The sequence below is a fragment of the Blennius ocellaris genome, assembly GCF_963422515.1.
Source record: "Blennius ocellaris genome assembly, contig: SCAFFOLD_252, whole genome shotgun sequence".
Lineage (NCBI taxonomy): Eukaryota > Metazoa > Chordata > Actinopteri > Blenniiformes > Blenniidae > Blennius > Blennius ocellaris.
Genome location: NW_027662020.1, coordinates 12,501 through 36,381, shown reverse-complemented (window position 1 = coordinate 36,381; position 23,881 = coordinate 12,501). Strand labels below are relative to the sequence as shown.

Here is a 23,881-nt window from a genome sequence, read left to right as displayed (position 1 = left end):
AACCAGTAATGATCTCATCAGTTTAACATCGACAATAACCAGTAATGATCTCATCAGTTTAACATCGACTATAACCAGTAATGATCTCATCAGTTTAACATCGACTATAACCAGTAATGATCTCATCAGTTTAACATCGACAATAACCAGTAATGATCTCATCAGTTTAACATCGACAATAACCAGTAATGATCTCATCAGTTTAACATCGACTATAACCAGTAATGATCTCATCAGTTTAACATCGACTATAACCAGTAATGATCTCATCAGTTTAACATCGACTATAACCAGTAATGATCTCATCAGTTTAACGTCATGAGTTTGACGGATCGTCCTCATGAGTCACTGACCTCCTGAGGAATCAAACCGTGAAATGAGCGACAGTGGACCAAGTGAACAGTGTCAAGATACACTCTCCTCTGAGTGTGTGTGTGTGTGTGTGTGTGTGTGTGTGTGTGTGTGTGTGTGTGTGTGTGTGTGTGTGTGTGTGTGTGTGTGTGTGTGTGTGTGTGTGTGTGTGTGTGTGTGTGTGTGTGTGTGTGTGTGTGTGTGTGTGTGTGTGTGTGTGTGTCCGTGTTTGTACAGGCTGGTGTGATTCGTATATTGTGAACAGTGGACTGCAGCATGCACTTCTCCAGCACCGCCACTCGAGGGCGCTGTGATTGGCTGGTGAACAGGAAGTGAGCGGACACGTGCGGTATTAATCCACGTTAAAGACTCTGCGTTTTCTAGAACATGAATTCCTTGAACAATTGCCTTGAAAATTCAAGTGTTGTTTTTTTTTTTAATTGTACTTATTTAATTTGACCTGGTTTTCTATGAATTTCTATGGAATATAACTATTGATAAATGACGACTTTTTCAAATGGCCTCTTACGTCTGTCAGTGTGAGCATGACTAAATCCAGATGTGTGGAGGTTAAACTGGAACGTCAGAACAAACAGTCCCAGAGTTCCAGCCGGCTTTGTGACTCCATCACTGGCGAGAATAAAGCTTTGATCTGGACCTTTGTGACCTCAGCCTCTTCTTTACATCACCCTCAACTCTCGAAAGGCAGCGAGCGATTTGACACCAACAACATTCAACGACTTATTTTGAACCTGTTAAACGTCATGTTTGAAAGTAAGGAAACATTTTTGAGGTGAAGAATGTTTGTCAGTTTGCTTCGTTCAAACATTCAGTGACGTCTTTCAAAACTCGCCACTTCATTGTTTTTCTCCCAGTTCAAATGTTTTCAGCCTGTATGCATGAAATACCCATTTAAATCCAGTTATTACATAATCATTTATTCCTATGATCAGGTTTAATTTGGTTAGAAACATGTTTTAAAGGTTTGAGTGTTTATGGTGGTCAGGTGGTCTTGCGTGGTGGACCTGCTCCTGGTCTCTGCAGGTCTGGGATGAAGGATCTCCAGTTGCTGTTTTGATGACTTGGTAAAAAAAAAAAAATGAAGGTTTGAAATGTGACTGGACAGTCATGCGCTCTGCTGCTACAACCAATCAGAGGATGGGATTTCGTCCCACAGCCAATCAGAGGAGAGGAAGGAGAGTTCGTGCAGGACTAAAGGCTCCATTTCTGGTTTTCATGTCAGTTATGTGGTTCAAATTGAAACCGACATTCAATGTAATGTAAATGTCCGTCAATGAAACCCAGCTAGCAGGGACGTGAGCCACACACTTTATGTACCGGACTGTCAGAGTTCTATTGTCATTAAGAAATGTATCGATCCATCTTGAGCTTTATTGCATTATCATTACGTCTCAAACATAAATTATATACATTACAAATGTATTATTTATATGACACAACACCACAATGTGAGTTGAAGCTAAATTATCCATTTTTGAACAAATCAAAAAATGAAAAGTAGCTACGAAAGCCTTCCTCTTCCTTTACTGGCTGATCTTTCAAAATAAAATCCAGAAAGTCTTCACCTGAGCCTGCTTTTGCAGGTTTCTTCCTTGTCCAGGGTTTTTCTTTCCAGTTTGCTCATGTTTAATTGGTGATTTTCTCTGTCAAGTGCCTTGAAATGACGGTGTTGGATTTGACGCCAGAGATATTTAATATTGAAATTAAGTTCCATTGTTTGTAGGTTTATTAGTATGAGCTTTAACTTTGTACACAAACTGCTGCAGACCATTAAATCTTCTGAATGCTGGAGAGCCTGGCAGGGTTTCTCCTGCACACACACACACACACACACACACACACACACACACACACACACACACACACACAGGCAGAGGCTGATATGACTTGTGTTTTAGATTGCACATCAAAATAGTAGAAAGGAGGTGTGTGTGTGTGTGTGTGTGTGTGTGTGTGTGTGTGTGTGTGTGTGTGTGTGTGTGTGTGTGTGTGTGTGTGTGTGTGTGTGTGTGTGTGTGTGTGTAAAACAGTGAAGCAGATTGCAGTGTCTTTACAGTAACGGTAGTTTATTGTGTTGCCGTCCTCAACAGCTCTTTCACTCTGCAGCAGGAATGAAATGTAACATGGCACAAACACAAATACGACCACATGACTTAAAAATGTTAATCACAAAGAAAAGGAATAGAGAAAGAAAAATTCACAGTGTAAAAACAGTTTCTTACTTTTATGTTAGAAACAATTTGTTAGAATGAGCAGCAGACAGATTCCACTCAAAAACAAGACGGATTAAAAACACGTTTTACTTAATGTGACAGGACATCTGGATTTATTACACTCACACACATTTCTCACTGACTCATCACACCTCAAGTGGCCTCAGCCAATCAGAACACGAGACCTGGTCTCACTGGTCCAGGTCCCTGGTTCTGCAGCCTGCTGGAGTCCTTGGATGAGCCGTCAGGGTGGAACAGGAACAGCAGCTAGCATTAGCTAAAGCTAACCGACAAGTTCTACACAAGTCCAGCCGTTCTGGTGGGAGACGACTTCTGCTCAGTTTCCTCCAGTACTGCTGCAACACTGGAGTACTGCTGCAACACTGGAGTACTGCTGCAACACTAGAGTACTGCTGCAACACTGGAGTACTGCTGCAACACTAGAGTACTGCTGCAACACTAGAGTACTGCTGCAACACTGGAGTACTGCAGCAGGGAGTATACTCCAGTACTGCTGCAACACTGGAGTACTGCAGCAGGGAGTATACTCCAGTACTGCTGCAACACTAGAGTACTGCTGCAACACTGGAGTACTGCTGCAACACTAGAGTACTGCTGCAACACTAGAGTACTGCTGCAACACTGGAGTACTGCAGCAGGGAGTATACTCCAGTACTGCTGCAACACTGGAGTACTGCAACAGGGAGTATACTCCAGTACTGCTGCAACACTGGAGTACTGCTGCAACACTGGAGTACTGCAGCAGGGAGTATACTCCAGTACTGCTGCAACACTGGAGTACTGCTGCAACACTGGAGTACTGCAGCAGGGAGTATACTCCAGTACTGCTGCAACACTGGAGTACTGCAACAACACTGGAGTACTGCAGCAGGGAGTATACTCCAGTACTGCTGCAACACTGGAGTACTGCAGCAGGGAGTATACTCCAGTACTGCTGCAACACTGGAGTACTGCAGCAGGGAGTATACTCCAGTACTGCTGCAACACTGGAGTACTGCAACAACACTGGAGTACTGCTGCAACACTGGAGTACTGCAGCAGGGAGTATACTCCAGTACTGCTGCAACACTGGAGTACTGCAACAGGGAGTATACTCCAGTACTGCTGCAACACTGGAGTACTGCAACAACACTGGAGTACTGCAGCAGGGAGTATACTCCAGTACTGCTGCAACACTGGAGTACTGCAACAACACTGGAGTACTGCTGCAACACTGGAGTACTGCAGCAGGGAGTATACTCCAGTACTGCTGCAACACTGGAGTACTGCAACAGGGAGTATACTCCAGTACTGCTGCAACACTGGAGTACTGCTGCAACGCTGGAGTACTGCAGCAGGGAGTATACTCCAGTACTGCTGCAACACTGGAGTACTGCTGCAACACTGGAGTACTGCAGCAGGGAGTATACTCCAGTACTGCTGCAACACTGGAGTACTGCAACAACACTGGAGTACTGCAGCAGGGAGTATACTCCAGTACTGCTGCAACACTGGAGTACTGCAGCAGGGAGTATACTCCAGTACTGCTGCAACACTGGAGTACTGCAACAACACTGGAGTACTGCTGCAACACTGGAGTACTGCAGCAGGGAGTATATTCCAGTACTGCAGCAACACTGGAGTACTGCAGCAGGGAGTATACTCCAGTACTGCTGCAACACTGGAGTACTGCAGCAGGGAGTATACTCCAGTACTGCTGCAACACTGGAGTACTGCAGCAGGGAGTATACTCCAGTACTGCTGCAACACTGGAGTACTGCAGCAGGGAGTATACTCCAGTACTGCTGCAACACTGGAGTACTGCAGCAGGGAGTATACTCCAGTACTGCTGCAACACTGGAGTACTGCAACAACACTGGAGTACTGCTGCAACACTGGAGTACTGCAGCAGGGAGTATATTCCAGTACTGCAGCAACACTGGAGTACTGCAGCAGGGAGTATACTCCAGTACTGCTGCAACACTGGAGTACTGCAGCAGGGAGTATACTCCAGTACTGCAGCAACACTGGAGTACTGCAGCAGGGAGTATACTCCAGTACTGCAGCAACACTGGAGTACTGCAGCAACACTGGAGTACTGCAGCAGGGAGTATACTGGAGTACTGCTGCAACACTGGAGTACTGCTGCAGGACTGGAGTACTGCAGCAGGGAGTATACTGGAGTACTGCTGCAGGACTGGAGTAGTGCAGCAGGGAGTATACTGGAGTAATGCTCATGTGTCCCTTCATACATGAAAACAACAGATTTAGTTTGGTTAACGGTGTAAAAACATTAAAAAACAAAACAACATCAAATGAGAATCAGGATGAAAATTGTTCAGAAACCATCAAAACCTCATTTTAAAATAAATCAAAACATGGAATGAAAATAAACTGTGACGACGCCACAGGAGTGCAACATCCTGTCCACACAGGAAGTGATGGAATGAAGGGTGTGTGTGTGTGTGTGTGTGTGTGTGTGTGTGTGTGTGTGTGTGTGTGTGTGTGTGTGTGTGTGTGTGCTGCTCCCTCAGTGTGTCCAAGTTCTCGGACACTGGGAGACTTTGAGAGGGTCGGGGGGCATTGGGGGACTTTGAGGGGGTCGGACTTTGAGGGGGTTGTGGGGCATTGGGGGACTTTGAGGGGGTTGGGGGGGCATTGGGGGACTTTGAGGGGGTTGGGGGGCATTGGGGGACTTTGAGGGGGTTGGGGGGCATTGGGGGACTTTGAGGGGGTCGGGGGGGCATTGGGGGACTTTGAGAGGGTCGGGGGGCATTGGGGGACTTTGAGGGGGTCGGACTTTGAGGGGGTTGGGGGGCATTGGGGAACTTTGAGGGGGTTGGGGGGGCATTGGGGGACTTTGAGGGGGTCGGACTTTGAGGGGGTTGTGGGGCATTGGGGGACTTTGAGGGGGTTGGGGGGGCATTGGGGGACTTTGAGGGGGTTGGGGGGCATTGGGGGACTTTGAGGGGGTTGGGGGGCATTGGGGGACTTTGAGGGGGTCGGGGGGGCATTGGGGGACTTTGAGAGGGTCGGGGGGCATTGGGGGACTTTGAGGGGGTCGGACTTTGAGGGGGTTGGGGGGCATTGGGGGACTTTGAGGGGGTTGGGGGGGCATTGGGGGACTTTGAGGGGGTTGGGGGGCATTGGGAGACTTTGAGGGGGTTGGGGGGGCATTGGGGGACTTTGAGGGGGTCGGACTTTGAGGGGGTCGGGGGGGCATTGGGGGACTTTGAGGGGGTCGGACTTTGAGGGGGTCGGACTTTGAGGGGGTTGGGGGGCATTGGGGGACTTTGAGGGGGTTGGGGGGGCATTGGGGGACTTTGAGGGGGTCGGACTTTGAGGGGGTTGGGGGGTATTGGGGGACTTTGAGGGGGTCGGGGGGGCATTGGGGGACTTTGAGGGGGTCGGACTTTGAGGGGGTCGGGGGGGCATTGGGGGACTTTGAGGGGGTCGGACTTTGAGGGGGTCGGGGGGCATTGGGGGACTTTGAGGGGGTCGGACTTTGAGGGGGTCGGGGGGGCATTGGGGGACTTTGAGGGGGTTGGGGGGGCATTGGGGGACTTTGAGGGGGTTGGGGGCATTGGGGGACTTTGAGGGGGTCGGACTTTGAGGGGGTCGGGGGGGCATTGGGGGACTTTGAGGGGGTTGGGGGGGCATTGGGGGACTTTGAGGGGGTTGGGGGCATTGGGGGACTTTGAGGGGGTCGGGGGGGCATTGGGGGACTTTGAGGGGGTCGGACTTTGAGGGGGTCGGGGGGCATTGGGGGACTTTGAGGGGGTTGGGGGGGCATTGGGGGACTTTGAGGGGGTTGACTTAAGACTTTAACGGAACCGTACAGACGAGGTGGCCGAGTTGTCCAAGCTGTCCGAGCTGAGACCTCCAGATGTCCATTTCTCCGCTCCTATTTGTCTTTCTTTGATTCGGGCTCCTGTGGCCCCCCCGGGTTTCCGTCAGCCCCAGGCTGGTCTGGCTCATCCTCCTCGGGGACGGGGGGGAAGTGGGATGGGCTCAGAGTGTCTCCTTTGTTTTTGCTGAGCTTCTTGGACTTCTGGTAGAGCTCGTTGAGGTTGAACTCTCGGATGATGTTCTCCTGGAACAGAGCAGAAGGTTCTGTCACGTAACATTGAGGAGTCACAACCTCTCACATTGCACAAGGCGAATGTAAACCATCATGTCTGCAGACTCTGAACACCCACCAGGGTTCCTGCAGGTTTCTATAAGTTACATTTAAGACTTTTTTAAGACCTTTTTAAGACTCCTTCGAAGAAAATGTAATGCCCATTTCAAAGCATGATCACGGTCAGCGTATATTGGTTCTTAATTGGAACCGGATGCATTAATCTTACTTTCTTTGCAGCTTGGACATTTGCCAGACACATCCATCCATTATCTACCGCTTTATCCAGGCTGAGTCGCTGAGGCAGCAGTCAGAGCAGGGTTGCCCAGACTTCCCTCGCCCAAGACACTTCCTCCAGCTCTTCCAGTGGCACCCCAAGGTGTTCCCAAGCCATAGAGAGACATAGTCCCTCCAGGTGTCCTAGGTCTGTCCTGAGGCGTCCTACCAGAGGGACATGCCCCGAACACCTCCCTGGAAAGGCGTCCATCCCAAACAGATGCCTGAGCCTCCTCAGCTGCTCCTCTGGATGTGGAGGAGCAGCGGCTCTACTCCGCGCTCCTCCTGGTGACTGAACTCCTCACCCTCTCTCTAAGGGTGACTGAACTCCTCACCCTCTCTCTAAGGGTGACTGAGCTCCTCCCCCTCTCTCTAAGGGTGACTGAGCTCCTCACCCTATCTCTAAGGGTGACTGAGCTCCTACCCCTCTCTCTAAGGGTGACTGAGCTCCTCACCCTATCTCTAAGGGTGACTGAGCTCCTCACCCTATCTCTAAGGGTGACTGAGCTCCTCACCCTATCTCTAAGGGTGACTGAGCTCCTCACCCTATCTCTAAGGGTACGCCCAGCCACCCTACGGAGGAAGCTCATTTCAGTCACTTGTATCCGGGATCTGGTTCTTTCGGTCATGACCCATAGTTCATGACCATAGGTGAGGGGAGGAACGAAGATCGACCGGTAAATCAAGAGCTTCACTTTTTGGCTCAGCTCCTTCTTCACCACGACGGACCGATACAATGACTGCATAACTGCAGACGCTGCACCGATCCGCCTGTCGATCTCACGCTCCATCTTCCCCCCACTCGTGAACAAGACCCCAAGATACTTGAACTCCTCCACCTGGGACAAGGGCACTCCACCGACCTGGAGCGGGCAAGACACCTTTTTCCGGTCGAGAACCATGGCCTCGGATTTAGAGGTGCTGATCCTCATCCCAGCTGCTTCACACTCGGCTGTGAACCGTGTCAGTGCACGCTGAAGGTCCAGGCTTGATGGAGCCAACAGAACCACATCATCCGCAAATAGCAGAGATGAGATCCTGTGGTCCCCAAACTGGACCCCCTCTGGCCCCCGGCTGTGCCTAAAGATTCTGTCCATGTATATGATGAACAGAACCGGTGATAAAGGACAGCCCTGCCAGAGGCCAACGTGCACTGGGAACAGGTCCGACTTACTGCCGGCAATGTGAACCAAACTCCTGCTCCGGGAATACAAGGACCAAACAGCCCTCAACAAGGGGCCCCGGACTCCATACTCCCGGAGCACCCCCCACAGGACGTCCTGAGGGACACGGTCGAACGCCTTCTCCAGATCCACAAAACACATGTGGACTGGTTGGGCGAACTCCCACGAACCCTCAAGCACCTGGTGGAGGGTATAGAGCTGGTCCAGTGTTCCACCAGCAGGAGAACCTGGTGGAGGGTATAGAGCTGCTCCAGTGTTCCACCACCAGGAGAACCTGGTGGAGGGTATAGAGCTGGTCCAGTGTTCCACCATCAGGAGAACCTGGTGGAGGGTATAGAGCTGCTCCAGTGTTCCACCACCAGGAGAACCTGGTGGAGGGTATAGAGCTGGTCCAGTGTTCCACCATCAGGAGAACCTGGTGGAGGGTATAGAGCTGGTCCAGTGTTCCACCACCAGGAGAACCTGGTGGAGGGTATAGAGCTGGTCCAGTGTTCCACCACCAGGAGAACCTGGTGGAGGGTATAGAGCTGGTCCAGTGTTCCACCATCAGGAGCACCTGGTGGAGGGTATAGAGCTGGTCCAGTGTTCCACCACCAGGACGAAAACCGCATTGTTCCTCTTGGATCCGAGGTTGGACTAACGGCCGGACCCTCCTCTCCAGTACCCTGGAATAGACTTTCCCGGGGAGGCTGAGGAGTGTGAGCCCTCTGTAGTTGGAACACACCCTTCGACTCCAAGAAGGTTGGGTACTCTGAACTGCTGTTCGGTGCATAGGCCGAGACAAGAGGCAGAGATCTGTCCCCTACCCGAAGGTGAGGGGATGTGACCCTCTCATTCCCCGGGGTGAACTCCAACTTGGCGGTGGAGCTGTGGGGCAATAAGCAAGCCCACGCCAGCCCGCGCCTCACACCGCGAGTATCCAGCCCCTGTGGAGGAGCTGGGTTCCAGAGCCAAGCTGTGAGTGGAGGTGAGCCCGACTATATCTAGACGGTATCTCTCAGCCTCCCCCACAAGCTCGGGCTCCTTCCCCCCCAGCGAGGTCACGTTCCATGTCCCGAAAACCAGTCTGTGTCCGGGGATCGCGTCGTCGAGGCCCCTACCGTCGACTGCCACCCAATCCACACTGCACCCGACCCCTACGGCAGCCTCTGTGGGTGGTGGGTCCACAGGAGGATGAGGAGGAGGGGCCCGCGTCGTCCCTTCGGGCTGAGCCCAGCCGAGTCCCGCGGACCAGTCTGTGGACGGGGGGGCTGGTTGTCCTGTCATGTCCCTCCCAGGTGGTGGACGGGGGGGGTGGTTGTCCTGTCGTGTCCCTCCCAGGCGGTGGACGGGGGTGCTGGTTGTCCTGTCGTCTCCCTCCCAGACAGTGGACGGGGGGGCTGGTTGTCCTGTCATGTCCCTCCCAGGTGGTGGACGGGGGGGCTGGTTGTCCTGTCGTATCCCTCCCAGACAGTGGACGGGGGGGCTGGTTGTCCTGTCATGTCCCTCCCAGGTGGTGGACGGGGGTGCTGGTTGTCCTGTCGTCTCCCTCCCAGACAGTGGACGGGGGGGCTGGTTGTCCTGTCATGTCCCTCCCAGGTGGTGGACGGGGGGGCTGGTTGTCCTGTCGTGTCCCTCCCAGGCGGAGGACGGGGGGCGCTGGTTGTCCTGTCGTCTCCCTCCCAGACGGTGGACGGGGGGGCTGGTTGTCCTGTCGTGTCCCTCCCAGGTGGTGGACGGGGGGGCTGGTTGTCCTGTCGTGTCCCTCCCAGGCGGTGGACGGGGGTGCTGGTTGTCCTGTCGTCTCCCTCCCAGACAGTGGACGGGGGGGCTGGTTGTCCTGTCATGTCCCTCCCAGGCGTTGGACGGGGGGCGCTGGTTGTCCTGTCGTGTCCCTCCCAGACAGTGGACGGGGGGGCTGGTTGTCCTGTCGTGTCCCTCCCAGGCGGAGGACGGGGGCGCTGGTTGTCCTGTCGTCTCCCTCCCAGACGGTGGACGGGGGGGCTGGTTGTCCTGTCGTGTCCCTCCCAGGTGGTGGACGGGGGGGCTGGTTGTCCTGTCCTCCCCAGGCGGAGGACAGGGGTGAAGGTGATGTTATTAACAGTGTCCACAGGAAGCTTCAGGAGCTCCCGCATGAATCCTCACAGCGATGTTCCCACGTTTTCCTCCTCGTGTTCTGGAAGTCCCGCGAAGACGAGGTTGTCTCTCATGCTTCTGCTTTGAAGGTCCAGGATGGACTCCTTCATCTTCTTGTTCTGCTGGTTCAGTCCTTCAGTCCCTGGTTCAGCAGGTCCACCTCGTGTCTCAGTCCCTGGTTCAGCAGGTCCACCTCGTCTCTCAGTCCCTGGTTCAGCAGGTCCACCTCATCTCTCAGTCCCTGGTTCAGCAGGTCCACCTCATCTCTCAGTCCCTGGTTCAGCAGGTCCACCTCATCTCTCAGTCCCTGGTTCAGCAGGTCCACCTCATCTCTCAGCTCCTGGTTCTCTGCTGTCAGGTCCGCTACCTGTTGTTGGCTGAATTCCAGCGAGTCCCGAAGAGCTTGAAACTCAGGGTGGAGCTCCTCCACCAGGGTGGAGCTCCTCCACCAGGGCGAGACGGACATTGAAGCTGGACAGCTTGGTGTTGATGCTGTCCAGGATGTCCTCCAACTGATTGTAGGTGAAGGAGCTGCTGTTGGAGAGCTTTCATCATGGCTCCTCTTCAAGATGACGTCTGATTTCAGTTTCAGCCAGCCGGTTTTCATTTGCACCTCATATTCAAAACACCCAGACTGCAGTGTTCTATCTGGCCCCCCCACATCTCCAGACGACAGTGTTCCACCCGGCCCCCCCACATCTCCAGACGGCAGTGTTCCACCTGGCCCCCCCACATCTCCAGACGGCAGTGTTCCACCTCGCCTCCCCACATCTCCAGACTGCAGTGTTCCACCTGGCCCCCCCACATCTCCAGACGGCAGTGTTCCACCTGGCCCCCCCACATCTCCAGACGGCAGTGTTCCACCTCGCCTCCCCACATCTCCAGACTGCAGTGTTCCACCTGGCCCCCCCACATCTCCAGACGGCAGTGTTCCACCTCGCCCCCCCACATCTCCAGACTGCAGTGTTCCACCTGGCCCCCCCACATCTCCAGACGGCAGTGTTCCACCTCGCCCCCCCACATCTCCAGACTGCAGTGTTCCATCTGGCCTCCCCCCCCACATCTCCAGACGACAGTGTTCCACCTCGCCCCCCCACATCTCCAGACTGCAGTGTTCCACCTGCCTCCCCCCAAAACATCTCCAGACGACAGTGTTCCACCTCGCCCCCCCACATCTCCAGACTACAGTGATCCACCTGGCCCCCCCACATCTCCAGACGGCAGTGTTCCACCTCGCCCCCCCACATCTCCAGACTGCAGTGTTCCACCTGGCCCCCCCACATCTCCAGACGGCAGTGTTCCACCTCGCCCCCCCACATCTCTAGACGGCAGTGTTCCACCTCGCCCCCCCACATGCTCGCCCCCCCACATGCTCGCCCCCCCACATCTCCAGACGGCAGTGTTCCACCTGGCCCCCCCACATCTCCAGACGGCAGTGTTCCACCTCGCCTCCCCACATCTCCAGACTGCAGTGTTCCACCTGGCCCCCCCACATCTCCAGACGGCAGTGTTCCACCTCGCCTCCCCACATCTCCAGACTGCAGTGTTCCACCTGGCCCCCCCACATCTCCAGACTGCAGTGTTCCACCTGGCCCCCCCACATCTCCAGACGGCAGTGTTCCACCTGGCCCCCCCACATCTCCAGACGGCAGTGTTCCACCTCGCCCCCCCACATCTCCAGACGGCAGTGTTCCACCTCGCCCCCCCACATCTCCAGACTGCAGTGTTCCATCTGGCCTCCCCCCCCACATCTCCAGACGACAGTGTTCCACCTCGCCCCCCCACATCTCCAGACTGCAGTGTTCCACCTGCCTCCCCCCCACATCTCCAGACGACAGTGTTCCACCTCGCCCCCCCACATCTCCAGACTACAGTGATCCACCTGGCCCCCCCACATCTCCAGACGGCAGTGTTCCACCTCGCCCCCCCACATCTCCAGACGGCAGTGTTCCACCTCGCCCCCCCACATCTCCAGACTGCAGTGTTCCACCTGGCCCCCCCACATCTCCAGACGGCAGTGTTCCACCTCGCCCCCCCACATCTCTAGACGGCAGTGTTCCACCTCGCCCCCCCACATGCTCGCCCCCCCACATGCTCGCCCCCCCACATCTCCAGACGGCAGTGTTCCACCTGGCCCCCCCACATCTCCAGACGGCAGTGTTCCACCTGGCCCCCCCACATCTCCAGACGGCAGTGTTCCACCTCGCCTCCCCACATCTCCAGACTGCAGTGTTCCACCTGGCCCCCCCACATCTCCAGACGGCAGTGTTCCACCTCGCCTCCCCACATCTCCAGACTGCAGTGTTCCACCTGGCCCCCCCACATCTCCAGACGGCAGTGTTCCACCTCGCCCCCCCACATCTCCAGACGGCAGTGTTCCACCTCGCCCCCCCACATCTCCAGACTGCAGTGTTCCATCTGGCCTCCCCCCCCACATCTCCAGACGACAGTGTTCCACCTCGCCCCCCCACATCTCCAGACTGCAGTGTTCCACCTGCCTCCCCCCCACATCTCCAGACGGCAGTGTTCCACCTCGCCCCCCCACATCTCCAGACGGCAGTGTTCCACCTCGCCCCCCCACATCTCCAGACTGCAGTGTTCCACCTCGCCCCCCCACATCTCCAGACGGCAGTGTTCCACCTCGCCCCCCCACATCTCCAGACTGCAGTGTTCCACCTGGCCCCCCCACATCTCCAGACGGCAGTGTTCCACCTCGCCCCCCCACATCTCTAGACGGCAGTGTTCCACCTCGCCCCCCCACATGCTCGCCCCCCCACATGCTCGCCCCCCCACATCTCCAGACGGCAGTGTTCCACCTGGCCCCCCCACATCTCCAGACGGCAGTGTTCCACCTCGCCTCCCCACATCTCCAGACTGCAGTGTTCCACCTGGCCCCCCCACATCTCCAGACGGCAGTGTTCCACCTGGCCCCCCCACATCTCCAGACGGCAGTGTTCCACCTCGCCTCCCCACATCTCCAGACTGCAGTGTTCCACCTGGCCCCCCCACATCTCCAGACGGCAGTGTTCCACCTGGCCCCCCCACATCTCCAGACGGCAGTGTTCCACCTCGCCCCCCCACATCTCCAGACGGCAGTGTTCCACCTGCCTCCCCCCCACATCTCCAGACGGCAGTGTTCCACCTGGCCCCCCCACATCTCCAGACGGCAGTGTTCCACCTCGCCTCCCCACATCTCCAGACTGCAGTGTTCCACCTGGCCCCCCCACATCTCCAGACGGCAGTGTTCCACCTGGCCCCCCCACATCTCCAGACGGCAGTGTTCCACCTCGCCTCCCCACATCTCCAGACTGCAGTGTTCCACCTGGCCCCCCCACATCTCCAGACGGCAGTGTTCCACCTGGCCCCCCCACATCTCCAGACGGCAGTGTTCCACCTCGCCCCCCCACATCTCCAGACGGCAGTGTTCCACCTCGCCCCCCCACATCTCCAGACTGCAGTGTTCCATCTGGCCTCCCCCCCCACATCTCCAGACGACAGTGTTCCACCTCGCCCCCCCACATCTCCAGACGGCAGTGTTCCACCTCGCCCCCCCACATCTCCAGACTGCAGTGTTCCATCTGGCCTCCCCCCCCACATCTCCAGACGGCAGTGTTCCACCTCGCCCCCCCACATCTCCAGACTGCAGTGTTCCACCTGCCTCCCCCCCACATCTCCAGACGACAGTGTTCCACCTCGCCCCCCCACATCTCCAGACTACAGTGATCCACCTGGCCCCCCCACATCTCCAGACGGCAGTGTTCCACCTCGCCCCCCCACATCTCCAGACGGCAGTGTTCCACCTGGCCCCCCCACATCTCCAGACGGCAGTGTTCCACCTCGCCCCCCCACATGCTCGCCCCCCCACATCTCCAGACTACAGTGTTCCACCTGGCCCCCCCACATCTCCAGACTGCAGTGTTCCACCTCGCCCCCCCACATCCTCACCCCCCCACATCTCTAGACTCTGCCATCACTGACATCCTGGTCCCCTCATCTGTCACCCCCCACTGCAGCACCCTCATCACTCAACTCCTGAACACACTGCAACTGATTCATGGTGAACGTGATTCATTCACCACTGGATCATGGTTCTGATCCAGGTCTCTGGCTCCTGGTTCAACACCACACTGGATCATGGTTCTGATCCAGGTCTCTGGCTCCTGGTTCAACACCACACTGGATCATGGTTCTGATCCAGGTCTCTGGCTCCTGGTTCAACACCACACTGGATCATGGTTCTGATCCAGGTCTCTGGCTCCTGGTTCAACACCACACTGGATCATGGTTCTGATCCAGGTCTCTGGCTCCTGGTTCAACACCACACTGGATCATGGTTCTGATCCAGGTCTCTGGCTCCTGGTTCAACACCACACTGGATCATGGTTCTGATCCAGGTCTCTGGCTCCTGGTTCAACACCACACTGGATCATGGTTCCGATCCAGGTCTCTGGCTCCTGGTTCAACACCACACTGGATCATGGTTCCGATCCAGGTCTCTGGCTCCTGGTTCAACACCACACTGGATCATGGTTCTGATCCAGGTCTCTGGCTCCTGGTTCAACACCACACTGGATCATGGTTCCGATCCAGGTCTCTGGCTCCTGGTTCAACACCACACTGGATCATGGTTCCGATCCAGGTCTCTGGCTCCTGGTTCAACACCACACTGGATCATGGTTCTGATCCAGGTCTCTGGCTCCTGGTTCAACACCACACTGGATCATGGTTCTGATCCAGGTCTCTGGCTCCTGGTTCAACACCACATCACCATGATAGGCCAACAGCTTCAGGAGTGACTCTCTCATGTCCAGTACTCAGTTACAGGTACTTTAAACTACTACTACTGATACCACCTCCTCCTCTCACCTCAGTGAAGCTCCAGGACACCGCACGGCCCTTTTTGTCCACCTGGGGGCGTCGCAGCACCTCCTTCCCCCCCTGGAACAGCACCAAGGAGGGCAGCTGCTTGGACAGGGGAGAGGCAGACACCTTGTACCTGCAGAGAGAACAGCTGTGAGGAGCAGCTGAGAGAACAGCTGAGGTGAGCAGCTGAGAGAACAGCTGTGAGGAGCAGCTGAGAGAACAGTTGAGGAGAACAGCTGAGAGAACAGCTGAGCAGAGCCTAACTAAAACAGAGATAAATAGAACCAACCTCTTAGAAACTTCTCCATAACGTCCAATGTCCACTTTCCCAAACTTCAGCCCAGCACAGTTATACCTGTAGAAGAGGAGCAGTGAGGAGGAGCAGAGAGGAGAAGAGAGAAGTAGGAGGAGCAGTGAGGAGGAGGAGCAGAGAGGAGGAGGAGTAGTGAGGAGGAGGAGCAGAGAGGAGGAGAAGAGAAAAGTAGGAGGAGAGAGAAGTAGGAGGAGGAGCAGAGAGGAGGAGAAGAGAAAAGTAGGAGGAGAGAGAAGTAGGAGGAGGAGCAGAGAGGAGGAGAAGAGAAAAGTAGGAGGAGGAGAGAGGAGGAGAGAGAAGTAGGAGGAGGAGCAGTGAGGAGGAGGAGGAGCAGAGAGGAGGAGGAGCAGAGAGGAGGGAGGAGCAGGAGTCTTACTTCAGAGACAGATCTGCGTAGACTGAGGCGAAAGACTGACACTCCGGAGACCAGTTAGCAAAAAACTCCACGATCCACGTCACACGTCCGTCCCTGTCCAACTCGTCCTGAAGATCAGAGCAGGGACATCATCATCATCATCATCATCGTCATTATCATCATCATCATCGTCATCATCATCATTATCGTCATTATCGTCATCATAATCATTATCGTCATCATCGTCATTATCGTCATCATCGTCAGTAGCGTCATTATCGTCATCATCAATCATCTTCATCATTATCGTCGTCGTCATCATCATCATCATCATCATCGTCGTCATCATCGTCGTCATCATCGTTATCATTGTCATCTTCGTTGTTGTCGTCGTCGTCGTCGTCGTCGTCGTCATCATCATCGCCATCATCATCGTCGTCATCATTGTCATCTTCCTCATCATCATCGTCGTCATCATTGTCATCTTCGTCATCATCATCATTGTCATCTTCATCATCATCGCCGTCATCGTCATCATCATCGTCATCATTATTGTCATCGTCATCATCGTCGTCATCATTGTCATCTTCGTCATCATCATCATTGTCGTCGTCATCATCGTCGTTGTCATCATTGTCATCTTCGTCATCATCATCATTGTCATCATCGCCATCATCATCGTCGTCATCATTGTCATCTTCGTCATTGTCATCGTCGTCATCATTGTCATCTTCGTCATCATCATCATTGTCATCTTCATCATCATCGCCGTCATCGTCATCATCATCGTCATCGTCATCAACATCGTCATCATCATCGTCGTCATCAGTCATCTTCGTCATCGTCATCATCATCGTCGTCATCATTGTCATCTTCGTCATCATCATCATTGTCATCTTCATCATCATCATCATTGTCTTCGTCATCATCGTCGTTGCCATCATCACCGTCGTCGTCATCATTGTCATCTTCGTCATCGTCATCATCTTCGTCATCATCATCATTGTCGTCGTCATCATTGTCATCTTCGTCATCGTCGTCATTATTGTCATCTTCGTTGTCATCATCACAGAAACACATTTCCAGTTTTTACTCACATCGATAGTTTTGTCGCTGAAGTATTTGATGTATTCTGGTCCCATGTAGAGAGGAGGCTTACATGTCATCAGAAACACTGAAACACACACACACACACACACACACACACACACACACACACACACACACACACACACACACACACACACACACACACACACACACACACACACACACACACACACACACACACACACACACACACACACACGCACACACACACACACACACACCGTAACTTGTGGTTTTCTAACATTGTGTCTTCACACTGTATGAGAGGACAATGTAGAATCAATTCAAATCAACGTTATTCTACCGCAGCACAAACAGCAGTCACTGCTCGGTGTCTTTAACAGAGACACAGCAAACTCACAGAGCAACAGTGGAGGAAAAACTGTCTCACAGGAAGAACTGTTTGCAGAAACCAGACTCTACCCCGTTTACACCACAACGTTTCACATGACGACACCTAACCCCATAAAAAGGAGAGTTTCCACTGCAGCAGCGGACACAGGGACAACAATGTAGTTAGTCTGCCAGGCCACATGGGGGCGCTGTTGCTTGATTTTGTAATGAAAGCACACAGACGTGTGCAGAGAAGAAAAGGCTATAAACATGAAGAAAATGGACAGAAGCCGACATCCTAGTGGACTGATGAGGCATCGGAGGCTGTCAGGGAGAGTCTCAACTCTAAACTACTGACGTGGAGGATAAAGTAGAACTCTGACCGTGATAATCCCACTGCTGGTCGCCATGTTTGTTTTCTAGGGATGGAGGGAGGGAGGGAGGGAGGGAGGGGGGAGTGGTGCAGGTGCAGTATAGGCTAAACATCCTCCGTCAGTCTCTGCAGGAGGGATTAGTGGCCGTGGAACAAACTTTACACCTTGAGAGTCAAAACTTTGTGGATACAGTGCATCTGCACACTGGGGCCGTGGAACCAACCCCCCAAAGGTGAAGAAGGTTTGGTGACAGACTGGTAATGGTTGTGGTGTGAACCAACCCCCCAAAGGTGAAGAAGGTTTGGTGACAGACGTAATGGTTGTGGTGTGAACCAACCCCCCAAAGGTGAAGAAGGTTTGGTGATAGACGTAATGGTTGTGGTGTGAACCAACCCCCCAAAGGTGAAGAAGGTTTGGTGATAGACTGGTAATGGTTGTGGTGTGAACCAACCCCCCAAAGGTGAAGAAGGTTTGGTGATAGACGTAATGGTTGTGGTGTGAACCAACCCCCCAAAGGTGAAGAAGGTTTGGTGACAGACGTAATGGTTGTGGTGTGAACCAACCCCCCAAAGGTGAAGAAGGTTTGGTGATAGACGTAATGGTTGTGGTGTGAACCAACCCCCCAAAGGTAAAGAAGGTTTGGTGATAGACGTAATGGTTGTGGTGTGAACCAACCCCCCAAAGGTGAAGAAGGTTTGGTGACAGACTGGTAATGGTTGTGGTGTGAACCAACCCCCCAAAGGTGAAGAAGGTTTGGTGATAAACGTAATGGTTGTGGTGTGAACCAACCCCCCAAAGGTGAAGAAGGTTTGGTGATAGACGTAATGGTTGTGGTGTGAACCAACCCCCCAAAGGTAAAGAAGGTTTGGTGATAGACGTAATGGTTGTGGTGTGAACCAACCCCCCAAAGGTGAAGAAGGTTTGGTGACAGACTGGTAATGGTTGTGGTGTGAACCAACCCCCCAAAGGTGAAGAAGGTTTGGTGACAGACGTAATGGTTGTGGTGTGAACCAACCCCCCAAAGGTGAAGAAGGTTTGGTGACAGACTGGTAATGGTTGTGGTGTGAACCAACCCCCCAAAGGTGAAGAAGGTTTGGTGACAGACTGGTAATGGTTGTGGTGTGAACCAACCCCCCAAAGGTGAAGAAGGTTTGGTGACAGACTGGTAATGGTTGTGGTGTGAACCAACCCCCCAAAGGTGAAGAAGGTTTGGTGATAGACGTAATGGTTGTGGTGTGAACCAACCCCCCAAAGGTGAAGAAGGTTTGGTGACAGATTGGTAATGGTTGTGGTGTGAACCAACCCCCCAAAGGTGAAGAAGGTTTGGTGACAGACTGGTAATGGTTGTGGTGTGAACCAACCCCCCAAAGGTGAAGAAGGTTTGGTGATAGACGTAATGGTTGTGGTGTGAACCAACCCCCCAAAGGTGAAGAAGGTTTGGTGACAGATTGGTAATGGTTGTGGTGTGAACCAACCCCCCAAAGGTGAAGAAGGTTTGGTGACAGACTGGTAATGGTTGTGGTGTGAACCAACCCCCCAAAGGTGAAGAAGGTTTGGTGATAGACTGGTAATGGTTGTGGTGTGAACCAACCCCCCAAAGGTGAAGAAGGTTTGGTGATAAACGTAATGGTTGTGGTGTGAACCAACCTCCCAAAGGTGAAGAAGGTTTGGTGACAGACTGGTAATGGTTGTGGTGTGAACCAACCCCCCAAAGGTAAAGAAGGTTTGGTGACAGACTGGTAATGGTTGTGGTGTGAACCAACCCCCCAAAGGTGAAGAAGGTTTGGTGACAGACTGGTAATGGTTGTGGTGTGAACCAACCCCCCAAAGGTGAAGAAGGTTTGGTGACAGACGTAATGGTTGTGGTGTGAACCAACCCCCCAAAGGTGAAGAAGGTTTGGTGACAGACTGGTAATGGTTGTGGTGTGAACCAACCCCCCAAAGGTGAAGAAGGTTTGGTGACAGACTGGTAATGGTTGTGGTGTGAACCAACCCCCCAAAGGTAAAGAAGGTTTGGTGACAGACTGGTAATGGTTGTGGTGTGAACCAACCCCCCAAAGGTAAAGAAGGTTTGGTGATAAACGTAATGGTTGTGGTGTGAACCAACCCCCCAAAGGTGAAGAAGGTTTGGTGACAGACTGGTAATGGTTGTGGTGTGAACCAACCCCCCAAAGGTGAAGAAGGTTTGGTGATAAACGTAATGGTTGTGGTGTGAACCAACCTCCCAAAGGTGAAGAAGGTTTGGTGATAAACGTAATGGTTGTGGTGTGAACCAACCCCCCAAAGGTGAAGAAGGTTTGGTGATAAACGTAATGGTTGTGGTGTGAACCAACCTCCCAAAGGTGAAGAAGGTTTGGTGATAAACGTAATGGTTGTGGTGTGAACCAACCCCCCAAAGGTGAAGAAGGTTTGGTGATAAACGTAATGGTTGTGGTGTGAACCAACCTCCCAAAGGTGAAGAAGGTTTGGTGACAGACTGGTAATGGTTGTGGTGTGAACCAACCCCCCAAAGGTGAAGAAGGTTTGGTGACAGACTGGTAATGGTTGTGGTGTGAACCAACCCCCCAAAGGTGAAGAAGGTTTGGTGATAAACGTAATGGTTGTGGTGTGAACCAACCTCCCAAAGGTGAAGAAGGTTTGGTGATAAACGTAATGGTTGTGGTGTGAACCAACCCCCCAAAGGTGAAGAAGGTTTGGTGATAAACGTAATGGTTGTGGTGTGAACCAACCTCCCAAAGGTGAAGAAGGTTTGGTGATAAACGTAATGGTTGTGGTGTGAACCAACCTCCCAAAGGTGAAGAAGGTTTGGTGATAAACGTAATGGTTGTGGTGTGAACCAACCCCCCAAAGGTGAAGAAGGTTTGGTGACAGACTGGTAATGGTTGTGGTGTGAACCAACCCCCCAAAGGTGAAGAAGGTTTGGTGACAGACGTAATGGTTGTGGTGTGAACCAACCCCCCAAAGGTGAAGAAGGTTTGGTGACAGACTGGTAATGGTTGTGGTGTGAACCAACCCCCCAAAGGTGAAGAAGGTTTGGTGATAGACTGGTAATGGTTGTGGTGTGAACCAACCCCCCAAAGGTGAAGAAGGTTTGGTGATAAACGTAATGGTTGTGGTGTGAACCAACCTCCCAAAGGTGAAGAAGGTTTGGTGATAAACGTAATGGTTGTGGTGTGAACCAACCCCCCAAAGGTGAAGAAGGTTTGGTGACAGACTGGTAATGGTTGTGGTGTGAACCAACCCCCCAAAGGTGAAGAAGGTTTGGTGATAGACTGGTAATGGTTGTGGTGTGAACCAACCCCCCAAAGGTGAAGAAGGTTTGGTGACAGACTGGTAATGGTTGTGGTGTGAACCAACCCCCCAAAGGTGAAGAAGGTTTGGTGACAGACTGGTATTGGTTGTGGTGTGAACCAACCCCCCAAAGGTGAAGAAGGTTTGGTGACAGACTGGTAATGGTTGTGGTGTGAACCAACCCCCCAAAGGTGAAGAAGGTTTGGTGATAGACTGGTAATGGTTGTGGTGTGAACCAACCCCCCAAAGGTGAAGAAGGTTTGGTGACAGACGTAATGGTTGTGGTGTGAACCAACCCCCCAAAGGTGAAGAAGGTTTGGTGACAGACTGGTAATGGTTGTGGTGTGAACCAACCCCCCAAAGGTGAAGAAGGTTTGGTGACAGACGTAATGGTTGTGGTGTGAACCAACCCCCCAAAGGTGAAGAAGGTTTGGTGACAGACTGGTAATGGTTGTGGTGTGAACCAACCCCCCAAAGGTGAAGAAGGTTTGGTGACAGACTGGTAATGGTTGTGGTGTGAACCAACCCCCCAAAGGTGAAGAAGGTTTGGTGACAGACTGGTAATGGTTGTGGTGTGAACCAACCCCCCAAAGGTGAAGAAGGTTTGGTGACAGACTGGTAATGGTTGTGGTGTGAACCAACCCCCCAAAGGTGAAGAAGGTTTGGTGATAGACTGGTAATGGTTGTGGTGTGAACCAACCCCCCAAAGGTGAAGAAGGTTTGGTGACAGACTGGTAATGGTTGTGGTGTGAACCAACCCCCCAAAGGTAAAGAAGGTTTGGTGATAGACTGGTAATGGTTGTGGTGTGAACCAACCCCCCAAAGGTGAAGAAGGTTTGGTGACAGACTGGTAATGGTTGTGGTGTGAACCAACCCCCCAAAGGTAAAGAAGGTTTGGTGATAGACTGGTAATGGTTGTGGTGTGAACCAACCCCCCAAAGGTGAAGAAGGTTTGGTGACAGACTGGTAATGGTTGTGGTGTGAACCAACCCCCCAAAGGTGAAGAAGGTTTGGTGACAGACTGGTAATGGTTGTGGTGTGAACCAACCCCCCAAAGGTAAAGAAGGTTTGGTGATAAACGTAATGGTTGTGGTGTGAACCAACCCCCCAAAGGTGAAGAAGGTTTGGTGACAGACTGGTAATGGTTGTGGTGTGAACCAACCCCCCAAAGGTGAAGAAGGTTTGGTGATAAACGTAATGGTTGTGGTGTGAACCAACCCCCCAAAGGTGAAGAAGGTTTGGTGATAGACTGGTAATGGTTGTGGTGTGAACCAACCCCCCAAAGGTGAAGAAGGTTTGGTGATAAACGTAATGGTTGTGGTGTGAACCAACCTCCCAAAGGTGAAGAAGGTTTGGTGATAAACGTAATGGTTGTGGTGTGAACCAACCCCCCAAAGGTGAAGAAGGTTTGGTGACAGACTGGTAATGGTTGTGGTGTGAACCAACCCCCCAAAGGTGAAGAAGGTTTGGTGATAGACTGGTAATGGTTGTGGTGTGAACCAACCCCCCAAAGGTGAAGAAGGTTTGGTGATAAACGTAATGGTTGTGGTGTGAACCAACCTCCCAAAGGTGAAGAAGGTTTGGTGACAGACTGGTAATGGTTGTGGTGTGAACCAACCCCCCAAAGGTGAAGAAGGTTTGGTGATAGACTGGTAATGGTTGTGGTGTGAACCAACCCCCCAAAGGTGAAGAAGGTTTGGTGATAAACGTAATGGTTGTGGTGTGAACCAACCTCCCAAAGGTGAAGAAGGTTTGGTGATAAACGTAATGGTTGTGGTGTGAACCAACCCCCCAAAGGTGAAGAAGGTTTGGTGATAGACTGGTAATGGTTGTGGTGTGAACCAACCCCCCAAAGGTGAAGAAGGTTTGGTGATAAACGTAATGGTTGTGGTGTGAACCAACCTCCCAAAGGTGAAGAAGGTTTGGTGATAAACGTAATGGTTGTGGTGTGAACCAACCCCCCAAAGGTGAAGAAGGTTTGGTGATAGACTGGTAATGGTTGTGGTGTGAACCAACCCCCCAAAGGTGAAGAAGGTTTGGTGATAAACGTAATGGTTGTGGTGTGAACCAACCCCCCAAAGGTGAAGAAGGTTTGGTGACAGACTGGTAATGGTTGTGGTGTGAACCAACCCCCCAAAGGTGAAGAAGGTTTGGTGACACACTGGTAATGGTTGTGGTGTGAACCAACCCCCCAAAGGTGAAGAAGGTTTGGTGACAGACTGGTAATGGTTGTGGTGTGAACCAACCCCCCAAAGGTAAAGAAGGTTTGGTGATAGACTGGTAATGGTTGTGGTGTGAACCAACCCCCCAAAGGTGAAGAAGGTTTGGTGACAGACTGGTAATGGTTGTGGTGTGAACCAACCCCCCAAAGGTGAAGAAGGTTTGGTGACACACTGGTAATGGTTGTGGTGTGAACCAACCCCCCAAAGGTGAAGAAGGTTTGGTGACAGACTGGTAATGGTTGTGGTGTGAACCAACCCCCCAAAGGTAAAGAAGGTTTGGTGACAGACTGGTAATGGTTGTGGTGTGAACCAACCCCCCAAAGGTAAAGAAGGTTTGGTGATAAACGTAATGGTTGTGGTGTGAACCAACCCCCCAAAGGTGAAGAAGGTTTGGTGACAGACTGGTAATGGTTGTGGTGTGAACCAACCCCCCAAAGGTGAAGAAGGTTTGGTGATAAACGTAATGGTTGTGGTGTGAACCAACCCCCCAAAGGTGAAGAAGGTTTGGTGATAGACTGGTAATGGTTGTGGTGTGAACCAACCCCCCAAAGGTGAAGAAGGTTTGGTGACAGACTGGTAATGGTTGTGGTGTGAACCAACCCCCCAAAGGTAAAGAAGGTTTGGTGACAGACTGGTAATGGTTGTGGTGTGAACCAACCCCCCAAAGGTAAAGAAGGTTTGGTGATAAACGTAATGGTTGTGGTGTGAACCAACCCCCCAAAGGTGAAGAAGGTTTGGTG

The 23,881-nt window shown here is 52.8% G+C and overlaps 1 protein-coding gene across 2 annotated transcripts in view; it reads right to left on the bottom strand.

Moving 5' to 3' along the window:
* Positions 1–6,368: 6,368 nt before the first annotated feature.
* LOC308148420 (thioredoxin-related transmembrane protein 2-B-like) overlaps positions 6,369–23,881 on the bottom strand; it is a 21,003-nt gene continuing 3,490 nt past the window's right edge. Inside the window, exons 3-7 of one of the 2 annotated variants that reach the window (XM_080521882.1) lie at positions 16,909–16,985; positions 15,833–15,939; positions 15,433–15,498; positions 15,147–15,276; positions 6,369–6,678 (exon numbers count right to left, since the gene is read on the bottom strand). In XM_080521882.1, coding sequence (XP_080378008.1) covers positions 6,490–6,678; positions 15,147–15,276; positions 15,433–15,498; positions 15,833–15,939; positions 16,909–16,985 — 569 coding nt within the window. In that variant the 3' untranslated portion in view covers positions 6,369–6,489. The remainder of the gene's footprint in view (positions 6,679–15,146; positions 15,277–15,432; positions 15,499–15,832; positions 15,940–16,908; positions 16,986–23,881) is intronic. The other variant, XM_080521883.1, reaches the window with a different exon arrangement.